This window comes from Trichomycterus rosablanca, chromosome 12, assembly GCF_030014385.1.
Source record: "Trichomycterus rosablanca isolate fTriRos1 chromosome 12, fTriRos1.hap1, whole genome shotgun sequence".
In the NCBI taxonomy this organism is placed as follows: Eukaryota; Metazoa; Chordata; class Actinopteri; order Siluriformes; family Trichomycteridae; genus Trichomycterus; species Trichomycterus rosablanca.
In genome coordinates this window covers 7,718,217-7,735,846 of record NC_085999.1, presented here as the reverse complement: position 1 = coordinate 7,735,846, position 17,630 = coordinate 7,718,217, and the positions used below count along the sequence as shown (strand labels likewise).

The window sequence follows — 17,630 nt, the reverse complement described above, 5'->3', positions numbered from 1 at the left end:
TAACACAGCTTCACAACTTCCCAACTTCTCGCTTTAACCTCGTCGAATACTGCGCACGTCCTTACAACATATAAAACACTAAAACTGGCTAATAATAAACTCCTGTTTTCCAACGAAAACGCCTAAAAGAAAACAAAATAATAGCGGAAAAACACAACTAGTTGAAGGCTCTTCTTTTTCCGCTGAAGCCCCCCGCCATATTGAAACCGCTGCTCAAGGCAAGGCGGAGCAAAGCGGGTCGGACTGACCAATCACTGCTTCCAGATAAGTTACAACGACACCCCTAACAGCCAATCTAACTTCAGTTCATCGAGCCAATCCCAAACATCTCCTTCCTCCCTATATAAACACACTATATTAGGTGCAAAATAGCTCCCTACATAGTGCACTATGTGTCTAGGTGTTGAGCAATTTGAAACCCTGCTCTAGCCCGCGCTGCCTGAGTGGGTGTTGTCCCACTGCGCATGCTCTCATCATTTAACTTGGCTCTTGAAGTCCGAAGTACACTTGGTGGCGTAGTGCACTCAAGTTTCCAGGTTTATTTATTTATTTATTAGGATTTTAACGTCATGTTTGACACACTTTGGTAACATTCATGTTACACAAGCTTCATCAGTTCAAAAGTTTATTGTCAAACACAGTCATGGACAATTTAGTTTCTCCAATTCACCTCACTTGCATGTCTTTGGACTGTGGGAGGAAACCGGAGCACCCGGAGTAAACCCACGCAGACACGGGGAGAACATGCAAACTCCACACAGAAAGGACCCGGACCGCCCCACCTGGGGATCAAACCCAGGACCCTCTTGCTGTGAGGCGACAGTGCTACCCACTGAGCCACCGTGCCGCCTTTGAAGTCCAAAGTACAATTGGTGGCATAGTGTACTCAAGTTTCCAGGTTTATTTATTTATTAGGATTTAACATCATGTTTTACACACTTTGGTTATATTTATGACAGAAACGGTAATTACTCATTACACAATTTTCATCAGTTCACAAGTTTAATGTCAAACACAGTCATGGACAATTTTGTATCTCCAATTCACCTCACTTGCATGTCTTTGGACTGTGGAAGGAAACCGGAGGAAACCCACGCAGACACGGGGAGAACATGCGAACTCCACACAGAAAGGACCCGGACCGCCCCACCTGGATCGAACCCAGGACCTTCTTGCTGTGAGGCGACAGTGCTACCCACTGAGCCACCGTGCTGCCCAGTTACCAGGTTTAAAAACGTTAACAGTGCAAATGTTCCTCTGCCTTTTACAGAGCAGATAATGATACTACTCACACATAACCAGACTTATGGACAAGGTTTTATTATATAACTTGATAATATCCATGCATTAATGTATTGATCTTCCATAAGCGGCTTGTTCAGACACTGGGCGCAGGGCAGGAAACACCCTGGACAGTCCATCATAGGGCATCAAACACTTTTTATTCACGTACTCACGCTTCCCTAGGGGGTGGCACGGTGGGTAGCATTGTTGCCTCACTGCCAGAAGGTCCTTTGTTCAATTCCCAGGTGGAACCTGCATGTTCTTCCCTTGTCATTAATTTAATTTAAGCCCATAACCAGACCGAATATACTGGGCTGTTCCTGCCATTCTAAAACATTCCTGCCATACCAACAACTGATGGGAACACTGACGGAGCTTAACATTATGCAAAGCTAGTAAGTGTAATATGTTTATTTATAATTTTTACATCACTATATGGGGGCATTTTGAGCATATCTGAATATTAGGTGTCCCCCTCCCCCTTTAGTATATATTGTGATTACGGCCTTGCATTAATTGCTTTAATAATCACTTCTTAATTATTATTATGAATTTATACATAGTTTTAACAAGTACTTGTTATGTATCCCTACAAACCACAAGTCTGGACAATTGGGAAAATTTAAATATACAATAAAGGCAAGAATCAGTGTCTGAAATAGTGGGTACGCGTCTGCTTATGTGTATTACTTCTCATTTCAGAGAGAATGACAAGATTTTTTAAAATTAAAACAGAAAACTGCTTTTGTTTTTTAAAAGTCGAGTTTATTTGTTTTACATAGATAGGTAAAACACACTTTTTAAAAAACAGGGGTATCACCACATCAGCCTGCACATCCTCACTGCTTTATTGCTTTATTTAAAATACAAAACGACAACTGGTTGTAAGTCTTTGGATTTTTATGCCCATTCAGTTTACATTTGTTTGGTCAGGCACTGATGTTGGACGAGAAGGCCTGACTTGCAACTAACCCTCCAATTTATACCAAAATTGTTCTGTGGGTGTAAGGTCAGGGCTCTGTGTTCAGTCATGCTAAAATAGAAAAAGTCCTTATGTTTAAAAAAAGAAAAAAACAGTAATGTGTAACTATAAATATTGTTGCACACTATGCAACTTCTTACTCTTTACTTTGAGTGACTTTCTCTATAAAAGCAAGACTTTTTTACTTTTTTGGCACCCATAAGCTTTTGAACCCACCTGTAAGTTCCATGCAAATATATTAGAAATAGATTTTAAAAAATGACATGATAATCCTGTGCTTAGATATTAGTCAGTACATCAATTACAACCTGATGTTTAGATCTTAGTCATTTTGATTGAATCCTTTTCGTTCTCCACAGATTTTTTGGTTTCCATATTTATAGGTTTACTCTTCTCGTCTTTGTCGTCTGGTTCCAGCTCGGCATTTTGCAGGAACTGAGCTTCGATCTCAGCAGGGTCGATGTACGTGTAGTGGTAAGCCATTATAGAAAAGATTATACACACTGCCACTAACAGAGAGGCAAACAGCACATACTCTGCCCACTATTGAGGAAACACACAGACAAAACAAATATACACAGTACATTAACCAAAGAGGCTGAAGAATTATCTTATTCAGTTAAAGCTTGCTATTTGTTTCATTGCACATGCATAGCCATTGTGTAAATGTTACAGTATGTCTTGCTCAAAAGTGTATGAGATACTGCACCTTTTGAGGTATCTTTGCCAGCTCTGCCACAATCAACACTATAATGTTACCAACGGCCACAGTGAGGAGCCAGCCAGCCTGCAGTACTGCTTTCATGTTGGAGGGTGCCTGCAGATCAAGTTTATGTATTTATTAAGTATGTAAGTATTTATCCTCACATATCTTAGCTTGTTTATGATGATGTGTGTATGGAGACATCCAACTGTCCTGTAGCACCACTGATTTAAACCCTGTATCCCAGTGTTAGTGGGCTAATATGTTAATTTTATATTTATTAACATGTTTGCAGCCCAATTTGGATATACTAAATTATCCTATGCATTCTATTAACCTCTGCTCAGATACAGATTCTCACATAGAGCATGTATGAGAACCACAGCGCTCTCTATGTACTCTTAGCGTCGCTGTTGCAGTCGTAATGAGGAGAAACTACATTGTTGATTCCTCATTGTTACATAATGGTATTAAACCCCATCTGACCTTCCCTTCTCAGTTATGGCTAATTGTGTTTGTTTAGTGCCCAGCCAGGCCTGTAGCACCGCTGACACTTTTATCCATCCAATAAAAAGTTTACGCCCACCCACAGAAATGGTTAAATATGTAGGGAGATTCCGAAAGATTACAATGACATTTGGGGGCTGGCTGTAAGATAGGAAAAAGTTAATGTTTTTTCATTTACCATATTTCCCCCCAAATCAGTCATTGCTAATTTCCAAAAAGGAAACGTAAAGTAAATTACTATGGCAATAAATTGAAATGCATTTGCTCAGCTTGTAGAATAAGTCAATGATAAGACAATGGGATAACCTTAAGATCATACACTTTAAGTTTGAAACCATAACACTGTAACAAGTCAACCTGTGAATATGAGAACTCCAGGCCGGTGACAGAGAACACCACTTCTCCTGCAGTGATGAGGAAATACTGAGGGATCTGCAGGGCCATGGATACTGTGTTGGGCTTTATTTCTTCCACCTTTTCTGTGCCACCACACTAAACACAAATCCACATAAAAGTTTAATTAATTTATCTATATAATTGGTTAATCAACAGCACAACTAATATCAGAAGTATTTTAGAAGGCAGAACTTCATTTGATGTTACTTAATAACTAGTACGCCAAATGGCACCAGGCATTCACATTAGCACTAAAGCAGCACTGTTAAACGTTTTTTAGAAAGGGATTTTTGTCATGTTTATTTTATGTATTCTTTTTTTTTTTACTTAATTTTCTAACCGTTTTAAGCTTGAAAAAGAAAATCTCTAAGCACAGACACTTTTAAATTCTAAATTTATTTAGCCACATACTGAGCATGAAGCTAATTATGCTATTTAGTAAGAATATAATTTGTCTAAAATACAAACCTCAGATCCAAAAAAGTGGGGGCACTATGTGAAATACTAATAAATCTTTAGTACAAAAACAAGATTTTTTTGTTTTTGTTTTAGGTTAAATATAAATGTTGTAAATACGTGCTCATTCTAAACTTGATTCACATTCCAACATGGGTACTAACGGCACCAAGAGATCAACATTTGATAGCAGAATGTTGCCCAGTTCTAATGTGATAACATTTATATGCAGTGTTGTTTTAATGTAGTGCTATTTTAATACAACATCACCTAAAACATTAGGTCATTGCCATTTAGTAATGGTTTTCTTTTTTGGCTTTTTGAATATTTTGATAACATAATGCACTGTATGATTGGATGATTGGTATGATTGGAACATCTGTTACACATGCATTTTAAATGTTTTACAGCATCCCTACTTCTTAAACTGTGTTGTGTTGGAACATGTTTCAGTCATCACTTTCAGGACAAGTGTGTATTTACCAAAAAAAAAAAAAAAAAAAAAAAAGTTAGGTAGATAACATTAAATATTTATATCTTCTTTGTACTGTTTTCATTGAAATCATTTCATTTAAGTTAAACTTGGTCAAATCCCTAAATGTTACTAAGTGTGTATGTTAAAAGGCTACAATGCTTCTGCACATGCACCTGCATTATGGCCAAGTTCAGAGATTTCTTATAATACTGAATCACAGACCAGTGAATATGAGTGTGCGCTAGTATAACAAATAATCAAACATTTAAACACACCTTTTCTGTCCAGCTAAGTGTGCTGGGGATAATGAAGGTGTAGGCACCTCCAAATCCAAACTGGTTGGAGAACTGACATGACTGCACACCATTAGTGATGGTAAATGTCCGCCTGAGAAGAAAAAACATTAATCTGGGATAACAAGCCAGTACACAAATGCATTGATTGTTAACCCATGTGTGTATATTTGCACTTACAACCCCTGTGAAACCAGGGTGTAGTTTGAAACTGCTGATGGCTCAACTTCTGCAATATCTGAAACATTCAGTGTTGTACCCATGCCATTTAGAAATCTGTGCAAAAAGTAAACATGAATTTGTTTATTATTACTACATTTGCATAAAATGTTAACAGAGTGCAAAACAAGCTTAGATTTTATTGTAAGTCAGTGTTGTAATAACAACAAGTAATGAATTAATGGTTTTGTACAGACAAGACAATTACTTACAGTTACCTGTAAACTAAAGATGTTTAAGACTTCACTGACCTGACTGCATTATTGCCTTGCTCTGGCTTGGAGGTTAAATCTTTGGTCTAAAAAAGAAAACATTGTATTATGTATGCAAAAAGGAATATTTACAATTGGGTACAGAAGTGTTATTAACAGAATAATAGAATTATTTTATTCTTACAATATACATGAGATTTGGGTCAGAGGGGATGATCAGGGTCTGTCGTTCTCCCTCAGTTAAGGTGAAGGCTTGATTATTCACTGTAGATTGGTTTAAAGATACTGTAATCCTAGGACTGTTAAAGGTAACGTAATCTTCACTTGCCTGTTAATACACACACATCAAGCATGTTAGCAAGTCAGTCTGATAAACATATTAAAAATAAAAAAAAACAACTCCTTATTATTGCCTATGGATTTGTATATGTGTCCCAAAACTTTTGTGACTCTCAAGAAAGACCAAATTCTAAAGACTTAAACTGCTTTGCTACTATCTACATGAAGACATTTAGGATAAGCCTTGTCAGCTGTGTTCTTTTATTGGTGTCATCTAATCTTTGGATGGTCTTTGGTATGTGTGTACGTGTGTGTACGTGTGTGTGTGTGTGTGTGTGTGTGTGTGTACACGTATGCATGTGTGCATACGTGTGTGTGAGTAGATGTAAGTGTTGCACCTGCAGGGATCCAATCACAGCAGTATAGTTAGGAGCAATGTTGACTTGGAGCTGGGTACTTCCCATGTTCACTATCTTCAGCTGGCTTTGAGAGGAAGATGGAAAGACTGGTAGAGTTTTCTAAAAATAAAATACATATGTTGCAAGTATTAAAACACTGTACTTACAAATACAAAACATCCTTAGTATAAAGACAACCATATCTACACAGATGACAAATTAATGAGAAAAGGTCATTACTAAGAGCAGAAACACAAGTTCAGGTGTAGTGCATGATATAATTAAGCAATTACTGTTCTACTTTTGTCTGTGGCATGCATAAAAACTCTAAACATCCCTTGACTCAAGATGGCTTGAGAAAAAACATCCAAGCGACTTTGACAAGGGGTTCTGTGCTATTGGGGCATAACTCTTGACATTAACTGATCGATATGTTGGAACATAATTCGCCTCATAGGACTGCTCACTCCCAACACAAGCATGCCCCAATTTGGAGGGCATACGGTGGTCCTGAATAGCTTCATGAGCATAAAAATGAATAAATCTGTCATGGCCTTTACATTAAAAAGATCTCAAACCAGTTAAACATCTTTAAAAGATTTTAAAGACAGAGCTCTCCAGCACTATTATCGAATGAATAAACTGTGTTCAGTCTCTTCAACAGTTGTCGAATGTATTCTGGGGATTACTGAAGCTTTTCTAATAGCACATGGTGGCACAACACCTTATGATTGGATATACATGTTTATTTTTCCTTCTTTTAATTTGTAACTTGTTTGCACGCTGATGGACATGACATAAATCTAAATCACTGCTATCAGTTTACACTCACATCAATCTCAATCTGGACCAGAGCTGCAGCGACGAAAGCCATGGCTGCCAAAAACATTCCAACCGTCATTCTCTTTAAAGGACTGTGGGATGAGATGAAACAGTTACAATACAGGACAAATGTCTGGAAGCAATACTGTTTTGTAAAAAATAGACATACCAGACTCAGTATATTATATATTATCTTACATACGTATAATAACATAACATTTATGTGCTGCCCCAATAGCTATATACAAGCACAATGCCACCCAAAATGGATATCACTGCTTTAATTAAGAGGGAGAGTACTGAAAAAGATCTTACGTGAAGTTTAAACCACACTTTTGGATGAGGGGATACACAATTCTGTCCATAATGGGCACCAGAGTGAGGATAAAAATGGGATTCACGGTCTGGACAAAATGTAGAAACATTCAACATGGTTATACGATATAAAAGCCTAATCAGCTCTTCCACACTGCATTCAGTTGTGCAGCAGAGACAAACTCACCTGCATCTGATCTGGCTGCAGAACCAAAGTTCCCTGTAACCAGAGGAAACACAAATAAAATGAAACAGCTAAGCTAGCTGAATATGAATGGAGCTCCTAGTCAATACAAACTACGGTCAGTTTGATGCCCTACATATAGAGTGTTTCATTGATCAACTTACAAGGGTCCCGTCCATGGTGGTGGCTTGAAGGGTCCAACGTGAGCCCTATAAACCAAGTAACAACAACATATCATTTATTTTCTGAGGTATATCATTGCTGCATGTAGAAATGCCCATTTATCTGGCACAAATCACAAAAAATGGCCAATTTTAGATAATAAATGTTGGAGCTCTGGTTGCACAGTGGTAAAACACGCATGCCACCAGTGCTGAGATTTCAAGCTTGTGATAGGTTGGCTGGGTGCCTACACAGGTATGATTGGATATGTCCAAGGGCCGAATGGATTTCTCATTGCTGCTGCAGTTGCACAGAGCCAGGGAATAATTGAGATAAGTGAGTAATTCTCTGTACACTACACCAATCCTTGTGTGAACCCACTTCATGCAGGCAAAAGAAGTGGTTGGCTACTGCACACATGTCGTAAGAGGGCATGTGTTAAAATAATAAATAGAATAAAAAAATACAGCGTATATACAGTTAATTTCAAATAATTTGACTACTTTTAGTTAGTATTACCTTTTGGTCAAAAAGAGTCCAGAACATGGGCAAAGGGATGTAGAGAAACAGCACTTTGAGCACCATCTTTATTTGAGCGATGAGGAGTTTCTGTAGAACAGAAGACAATGTGATGTAAGACTTTGTATTATTTACACTGTATGGTCAACTGTATGTGAACTTTCCTAAATTACTGAGATTAGGTCTTTCAGCCCTACCCATTGCAAAAAGGTGTGTAAAATAAACTATATAACATAAATTATATTCTTGTAACTTCCAGAAGAACAATGTTTGATCAGTTTGGTGTTGAGAAGCTCCAGTAGCCTGCACACAACCCTGATCTCAACCCTACTAAACTTTGAATGAATTGGATTGTCATTTGTGAGCCAGACTGCCTCAACCAACATTACTGCCTGATCTCACAAATGCTCTTTTGACTAAATGGGCACAGATTCTCCACAAACACACAACAAAAAAATGAGCAAGCTTATAGCCAGGTCAACATACTATTGACATTTTGGCCATACAGATCTTGCAACTATTGAGTAAGTGTGTGTTGAGTGAGTGAGTGAGTGAGTGAGTGAGTGGAAGAATACTGACATAAAAAAATAAAAATAAATAAAAAGAGGAGGATACATACATCGTATTTCTCGGAGGCCCAGTCCAGCCAGTGCTCTCTCTTTGGGTACTTACTGCTTCTATGTTTAAAACGATTCTTAATAGCAAACTATGGGGAAAACATAAATATTTTGTTACTGTTTTTTTAATGTTGAAATAATACATAACTATATATATATACAGTGCCATGAGAAAGTATTCACACCCCTTCACTTTTTCCACATTTTGTTACGTTACAGACATATTCGAAATCCGATTTGAGTATAGTTTTCTTTTACAAAATCTACATGAAATAGCCCATAATGACATCAAGTGAAATCATGTTTTCAGACATTTTTGTAAATCTTTTAAAAATGTAAACATTTAAACATAATAGGTACATAAATATTCACACACTTTGCTGTGACGCTCAAAATTGAGCTCAGGTGCACCCAGTTTACACTGATCATCCTTGAGATGCTTCTACAACTTGATTGGAGACCACCTGTGGTAAATTCAGTTGAATGAACATAATTTGGAATGGCACACACTTGTCTATAAAGGGTCTCACAGTTGACAGTGCATATCAGAGCAGAAACCAAGCAACGAAGTCAAAGGAATTGTCTTTAGACCTCCGAGACCAGATTGTGTCAAGGCACAAATCTGGGGACGGATACAAAACATTTTTGGCAGCATTGAAGGTCCCGAAAAGCACTGTGGTCTTCATTATTCGTAAATGGAAGAAGTTTGGAACCACCAGAACCCTCCCTAGATCTGGCCGCCCGACCAAACTGAGTAATCAGGGAAGAAGGGCCTTGGTCAGAGAGGTGACCAAAAACCCAATGGTCACTAAGGCAGAGCTCCAGTGTTCCCTTGTGGAGATAGGACAACCATCCAGTAGGTCAACCATTGCTAACACACTCCACCAATCAGGCCTTTATGGTAGAGTGGCCAGATGGCACATGGCAGCCCGCTTGGAGTTTGCCAAAAAGCACCTTAAGGATTCTGATGAAACCAAAATAGAACTTTTTGGCCTGAACTACAAGCGTCATGTCTGGAGAAAAACAGGCACTGCTCATCGCCTGGCTAACACCATCCCTACTGTCAAGCATGGTGGTGGCAGCATCATGCTGTGGGGATGTTTTTCTGCTGCAGGAACTGGGTGACTAGTCCGCATGGAGGGTAAGATGACAGCAGCCAAATATAGAGAGATTCTTTAAGAAAACCTGCTCCAGAGTGCTCTGGAACTCAGACTAGGGTGACGATTCATCTTCCAACACGACAATGACCCAAAGCACAAAGATAACAAAGGAGTGGCTTCAGGAGCAGTCTGTGAATGTCCTTGAGTGGCCCAGCCAGAGCCCGGACTTGAATCCAATTGAACATCTCTGGAAAGACCTAGAAATGGCTGTCTACAGACGCTGCCCATCCAACCTGACTGAGCTTGAGAGGATCTGCAGAGAAGAATGGGAGAAAATGCCCAAAAACAGGTGTGCCAAGCTTGTACAGACATACCCAAGAAGACTTGAGGCTGTGATTGCTGCCAAAGGTGCTTCAACAAAATATTAAGCCATGGGTGTGAATACTTATGTACCTATTATGTTTAAATGTTTACATTTGTAATAAATTTACAAAAATATCTGAAAACATGTTTTCACTTTGTCATTATGGGCTATTTCATGTAGATTTTTTAAAAGAAAACTATACTCAAATCGGTTTTCAAATATGTCTGTAACGTAACAAAATGTGGAAAAAGTGAAGGGGTGTGAATACTTTCTCATGGAACTGTATATATATACAGTGTATCACGAAAGTGAGTACACCCCTCACATTTCTGCAGATATTTAAGTATATCTTTTCATGGGACAACACTGACAAAATGACACTTTGACACAATGAAAAGTAGTCTGTGTGCAGCTTATATAACAGTGTAAATTTATTCTTCCCTCAAAATAACTCAATATACAGCCATTAATGTCTAAACCACCGGCAACAAAAGTGAGTACACCCCTTAGTGAAAGTTCCTGAAGTGTCAATATTTTGTGTGGCCACCATTATTTCCCAGAACTGCCTTAACTCTCCTGGGCATGGAGTTTACCAGAGCTTCACAGGTTGCCACTGGAATGCTTTTCCACTCCTCCATGACGACATCACGGAGCTGGCGGATATTCGAGACTTTGCGCTCCTCCACCTTCCGCTTGAGGATGCCCCAAAGATGTTCTATTGGGTTTAGGTCTGGAGACATGCTTGGCCAGTCCATCACCTTTACCCTCAGCCTCTTCAATAAAGCAGTGGTCGTCTTAGAGGTGTGTTTGGGGTCATTATCATGCTGGAACACTGCCCTGCGACCCAGTTTCCGGAGGGAGGGAATCATGCTCTGCTTCAGTATTTCACAGTACATATTGGAGTTAATGTGTCCCTCAATGAAATGTAACTCCCCAACACCTGCTGCACTCATGCAGCCCCAGACCATGGCATTCCCACCACCATGCTTGACTGTAGGCATGACACACTTATCTTTGTACTCCTCACCTGATTGCCGCCACACATGCTTGAGACCATCTGAACCAAACAAATTAATCTTGGTCTCATCAGACCATAGGACATGGTTCCAGTAATCCATGTCCTTTGTTGACATGTCTTCAGCAAACTGTTTGCGGGCTTTCTTGTGTAGAGACTTCAGAAGAGGCTTCCTTCTGGGGTGACAGCCATGCAGACCAATTTGATGTAGTGTGCGGCGTATGGTCTGAGCACTGACAGGCTGACCCCCCACCTTTTCAATCTCTGCAGCAATGCTGACAGCACTCCTGCGCCTATCTTTCAAAGACAGCAGTTGGATGTGACGCTGAGCACGTGCACTCAGTTTCTTTGGACGACCAACGCGAGGTCTGTTCTGAGTGGACCCTGCTCTTTTAAAACGCTGGATGATCTTGGCCACTGTGCTGCAGCTCAGTTTCAGGGTGTTGGCAATCTTCTTGTAGCATTGGCCATCTTCATGTAGCGCAACAATTCGTCTTTTAAGATCCTCAGAGAGTTCTTTGCCATGAGGTGCCATGTTGGAACTTTCAGTGACCAGTATGAGAGAGTGTGAGAGCTGTACTACTAAATTGAACACACCTGCTCCCTATGCACACCTGAGACCTAGTAACACTAACAAATCACATGATATTTTGGAGGGAAAATGACAAGCAGTGCTCAATTTTGACATTTAGGGGTGTAGTCTCTTAGGGGTGTACTCACTTTTCTTGCCGGTGGTTTAGACATTAATGGCTGTATATTGAGTTATTTTGAGGGAAGAATAAATTTACACTGTTATATAAGCTGCACACAGACTACTTTTCATTGTGTTAAAGTGTCATTTTGTCAGTGTTGTCCCATGAAAAGATATACTTAAATATCTGCAGAAATGTGAGGGGTGTACTCACTTTTGTGATACACTGTATACAGTGCCTTGCAAAAGTATTCAGCCCCCTTGAACTTTTCAACCTTTTGCCACATTTCAGGCTTCAAACATAACGATATGAAATTGTAATTTTTTGTGAAGAATCAACAACAAGTGGGACACAATCGTGAAGTAGAACGAAATTTATTGGATATTTTAAACTTTTTTTAGAAAAAAAAAACTAAAAAGTGGGGCGTGCAATATTATTCAGCCCCTTTACTTTCAGTGCAGCAAACTCACTCCAGAAGTTCAGTGAGGATCTCTGAATGATCCAAAGTTGACCTAAATGACTGATGGTGATAAATAGAATCCACCTGTGTGTAATCAAGTCTCCGTATAAATGCACCTGCTCTGTGACAGTCTCAGAGTTCTGTTTAAAGTGCAGAGAGCATCATGAAGACCAAGGAACACACCAGGCAGGTCCGAGATACTGTTGTGGAGAAGTTTAAAGCCGGATTTGGATACAAAAAGATTTCCCAAGCTTTAAACATCTCAAGGAGCACTGTGCAAGCGATCATATTGAAATGGAAGGAGTATCAGACCACTGCAAATCTACCAAGACCCGGCCGTCCCTCTAAACTTTCAGCTCAAACAAGGAGAAGACTGATCAGGGATGCAGCCAAGAGGCCCATGATCACTCTGAATGAACTGCAGAGATCTACAGCTGAGGTGGGAGACTCTGTCCATAGGACACAATCAGTCGTACACTGCACAAATCTGGCCTTTATGGAAGAGTGGCAAGAAGAAAGCCATTTCTCAAAGATATCTATAAAAAGTCACCTGGGAGACACACCAAGCATGTGGAAGAAGGTGCTCTGGTCAGATGAAACCAAAATCGAACTTTTTGGCCACAATGCAAAACGTTATATTTGGCGTAAAAGCAACACAGCTCATCACCCTGAACACACCATCCCCACTGTCAAACATGGTGGTGGCAGCATCATGGTTTGGGCCTGCTTTTCTTCAGCAGGGACAGGGAAGATGGTTAAAATTGATGGGAAGATGGATGGAGCCAAATACAGGACCATTCTGGAAGAAAACCTGTTGCAGTCTGCAAAAGACCTGAGACTGGAACGGAGATTTATCTTCCAACAAGACAATGATCCAAAAAATAAAGCAAAATCTACAATGGAATGGTTCACAAATAAACGTATCCAGGTGTTAGAATGGCCAAGTCAAAGTCCAGACCTGAATCCCATCGAGAATCTGTGGAAAGAGCTGAAAACTGCTGTTCACAAACGCTCTCCATCCAACCTCACTGAGCTCGAGCTGTTTTGCAAGGAAGAATGGGCAAAAATTTCTGTCTCTCGATGTGCAAAACTGATAGAGACATACCCCAAGCGACTTGCAGCTGTAATCGCAGCAAAAGGTGGCGCTACAAAGTATTAACGCAAGGGGGCTGAATAATATTGCACGCCCCACTTTTCAGTTTTTTATTTCTAAAAAAAGTTTAAAATATCCAATAAATTTCGTTCCACTTCACGATTGTGTCCCACTTGTTGTTGATTCTTCACAAAAAATTACAATTTCATATCGTTATGTTTAAAGCCTGAAATGTGGCAAAAGGTTGAAAAGTTCAAGGGGGCTGAATACTTTTGCAAGGCACTGTATATATAATAATGTGCAGCAAACTCACCCCAATACATTTAGACACATCCAGCATGATATTGCCCTTGGGTGCAGCTTTAACATACATACCGCTGCCAGCAATAAACACAACTGCGGATACACAAAACAACATTTAGACTCACTGCAGATAGTATAGAACACTCTACACCTGTTTTATCATATACATCCATCAAAGAGGACAACTTTGTGCCTGTAGCCTATCTTTTGCTCTATACAATTTGTCAGCCATTCTCTCTCCAATTCATCAGTCTGAAGAAGTCACTTGGATTGAGTGGTGAAACGTATCTCTACAACAAACTTGTGTCCAAATGAACTGATTCAACTTTGTGGATTTGTGTACCTGAATTATTGAGCATGCATCAAGAGCCTATGTTGAAATGTATGAAATAATACATTTCGACAAAGTACAAGACAATGTAATTTCATTGGCCAAGAATCTAAATCTAAAGAATGTGACCTCAAACCCAAACAAAATGACTCAGGAGTGATTTTAAAAAAAAGAAGGCAAGAGTACTTGCAAGGCCCATATTAGAAAGAAGCTCACAACCTTGAATCGAAGAAGTTTACCAATAGGAATGAATCAAAACTGAACCACAATGCTGCTAAATGCTACATATTTCTTAGTGTGGAAGTCTTTATATATACATGCACTAAAAGTAGATCAAAAAAGGACAACCAAAGTGATTAGATACGTTTTTCCTTCACTGTATTGATCTTTTTACTAATTATCCAAACTAATTCAGTTGACTTGCCTGGCACACAAAAAAAACTTACCCAAAGAAACTACCATGAGGGCTGCAGGTACACCGAAGGCCAAGGGGTAGCACTTCTGCACACTATGGATACCACACTCCTGACCTGGGTACAGATTTCACATACAAATAGGTTCAAATGAAGTTAGAAAATGTTGGATGATATTCTGCTGATCATATTAACAGCTGGTGTAGGAATGTAATATACCTCGGAGTATTGGGGTGATGAGAGTGGAGAGTAGACTGCCAGCATTAATACACAAGTAGAACACAGAGAAGAATGTACTTCTCTGCCTTGCCTGCAAATTTAAGAGATAAGTAACTAATGGGTCTGGTACAAGACCCAAAAAATGTACGATTTTTATAAGATAAAATGCTGTATTTACAGACTGTGTGCTTGCTTAAAACAGTTTTTTTTATCTGAAAAATGTCAATATTTTTTCAGTGATAGTTACACACATGTGGTAGATTAGGTAGAAAATTCCAAAGTATTTTTTAATATTCAAACCTGATGGTCCTCAAACTGATCTCCCCCAAATGCAGACACGCAGGGCTTGATGCCTCCTGTACCCAGAGCAATGAGGATCAGTCCTATCATAGCCAAGGCCCTAAGTCATGAACCCAAAAAATATTTATACATATACAATAATGTGGTGAATATACTAATAATGCATCAGATAACATTTGAGTAAACACTAGGCTAGGTCAATAAGATGTTACACTCACACATGGACTGCAATGTTGTCAGGTTTGCCATCTCTGTTTGTATCAGTAATGTCATGAATAGCACTGACTGCCATAAATATCTGACCGATGGTGTACACAATGGACAAGTAGATAATGGTCCTGCAAAGAAAAAATGTTAGGGACAGATTTTTTTTAATTCCACAGTTTACACTGGATTAACCGGGCACTCACTTAAACTTGCCAAGCCATGAGTCGGCCACAATGGCTCCTAGGATTGGAGTCAGGTAGCACAGGGCCACAAAAGCATGATAGATAGAGGTAGCAAGGTCATCATCCCAACGCAGGAAATATCTGAAGTACAGCACCAACACCGCTGGGGGTAGAATCACACACACACGGAAACTCAAATATATACCCATTACTTCTACACTGTATTTTTAGCAGTGCTGTCATCATTATTTCCTTTACAAACACCCACACAGGATCACACTTACCACGCATTCCATAGTAGGAGAATCTTTCACAAAACTCATTGACAACAATGAAAAATATACTGACTGGAAAACCGCAGCATTCCGCCCTCTGCACATAGTGCACAAATACATGAATCAGTGGATGCAGTTGGATGCAAAATGATGGACATACTGTATGCTCTATGTATCTGTATGATTTTTAAAAATAATGTCATTCAGTTATACTCATCATTTAGTACGATTTGTTAAACTTATGACACTGTCTAAAATGATCCCTTGCCCAACCCTTTAAAAGATAATACAGTGCTGAAATGAAACTAATACTATTTGGTTTAATAATTAACAATTAACCCCATTAAATACACCATGACCACTTTTGCACACCCTTATCTTTTGCCTATTGCCTGTTAATGCATTTATGCTCTGATACAGTTCTTAAACAGTGACAGTTCCACAACCTTTAATCGACCCTTTTAAAATTAAACAAAGAAAATTTTTTAAGTAATAACATTTGTTCTGAAACTAAATCATATTTTTTCAATACCCACTGTGTAGTTAAAAGTATCTGAAACATTACTGAGTAAAATTTGTAGATATCAGCAGCAAAAATACACTTTTGCCCAGCAGATAGCTTATCACTGTCACTGATGCTTAGCCCTATATGAGCTGTATAAACTCTTCTAATACTGAGACTTGTCACTTATAGGCACATAAACTACTTTCTCACTGGTACACTAGTCAGCTTAAATTAGGCATGTAACACACTTTTTAAATGTAAATTTAAATTGTTCATGTAAAAACACCAGAAAGCAAGAGCAATAAAATAATGTGGTTTTAACTCATAAGTATTTGAACTGTGTGTTTTACTCTGTATCTGGAACAGTGAAGATTCTGAGATCTTATTTTCTGATCACTTTCTGTGTACTCACACTTCTGCCCAAAGTAGTAAATCTGGCTTAAATTGTATTTAATCTTGCTGTTAGATTATCATTAAATTAGTCTTAATGTAGAAATATTTACAATATACAGAAACATTATTTTTGCACATTTCTAGTAAACCTAGACTATTTTACATAACAGAAAACATTTGTACTTTCCTATTAGTTTTACTTTATACTATATCTAAAATTTAAATGTTTCCCATTGCCAATATTATATAAAATCATACACCAAAGACAAACCAGTCCAACACCTCTAATGCTTAATAACTTCAGTGACTATCAGTCTCACCTTCTTTGATTTTGTATCCTTCTCCTCTTTATCTGTCGATTGAGAATATGTATCCGTATTAGTGTTAAAACATCAAGTATATTATATAAATCCTAAAAATCTCTAACAGAGATGTGTTTTAATCTTACCTGCCATGGTTATGTGTGTGATGTGCTGAATATCAGTGACTGAAAGGGCCTGTGTTGATACAGAAGCCACTGTATAAAGGTTGAGATGTTATGAGTGGACTGTGGCCTTATTTATGATTCTTCTTCTGAACACATAAGCAGCAGGAGTGATGAAGCAAGCTCATACACGGAATACAACCATTTAAACTCTGGAACAGTCTGTTAGATTAGACTGTTCATGCTTGTGAATGTGTGTGTAGGGGGGAAAACTACAGTTCATCACCATCACCACAAATAAAAAAAGAATAAACAAAAACATCTACACATGCATGCTGGCACACGCTGGCACACGCACACACACACCTACTTTCGTGTAAAGCTAACTACCATGTAATACAACCAAACTTTTCAAATAAAATGACATTCACAATTGTTACAGACATTTAGATTTGATACTTTTAAGCCCCACTGTTTTATATCACTTATTAACTGATGTACAATTTATAGCAGAATTTAAAGAAGAATGTA

General features: G+C 38.7%; 1 protein-coding gene across 1 annotated transcript; it reads right to left on the bottom strand.

Moving 5' to 3' along the window:
• Positions 1 to 2,530: 2,530 nt before the first annotated feature.
• On the bottom strand, positions 2,531 to 15,808 carry slc15a1a (solute carrier family 15 member 1a). The gene is made up of 21 exons (XM_063006654.1): positions 15,787 to 15,808; positions 15,524 to 15,665; positions 15,332 to 15,451; positions 15,114 to 15,213; positions 14,814 to 14,904; positions 14,628 to 14,711; positions 13,861 to 13,943; positions 8,826 to 8,912; positions 8,207 to 8,296; positions 7,690 to 7,734; positions 7,529 to 7,561; positions 7,342 to 7,430; positions 7,037 to 7,118; positions 6,205 to 6,324; positions 5,712 to 5,855; positions 5,567 to 5,613; positions 5,277 to 5,372; positions 5,079 to 5,190; positions 3,834 to 3,968; positions 2,976 to 3,083; positions 2,531 to 2,809 (listed from the first exon to the last, which is right to left on the bottom strand). The coding sequence occupies exons 1-21, from the start codon at positions 15,791 to 15,793 to the stop codon at positions 2,582 to 2,584; spliced, it is 2,043 nt and encodes a 680-aa protein (XP_062862724.1). The 5' UTR covers positions 15,794 to 15,808; the 3' UTR covers positions 2,531 to 2,581.
• Positions 15,809 to 17,630: the final 1,822 nt, after the last annotated feature.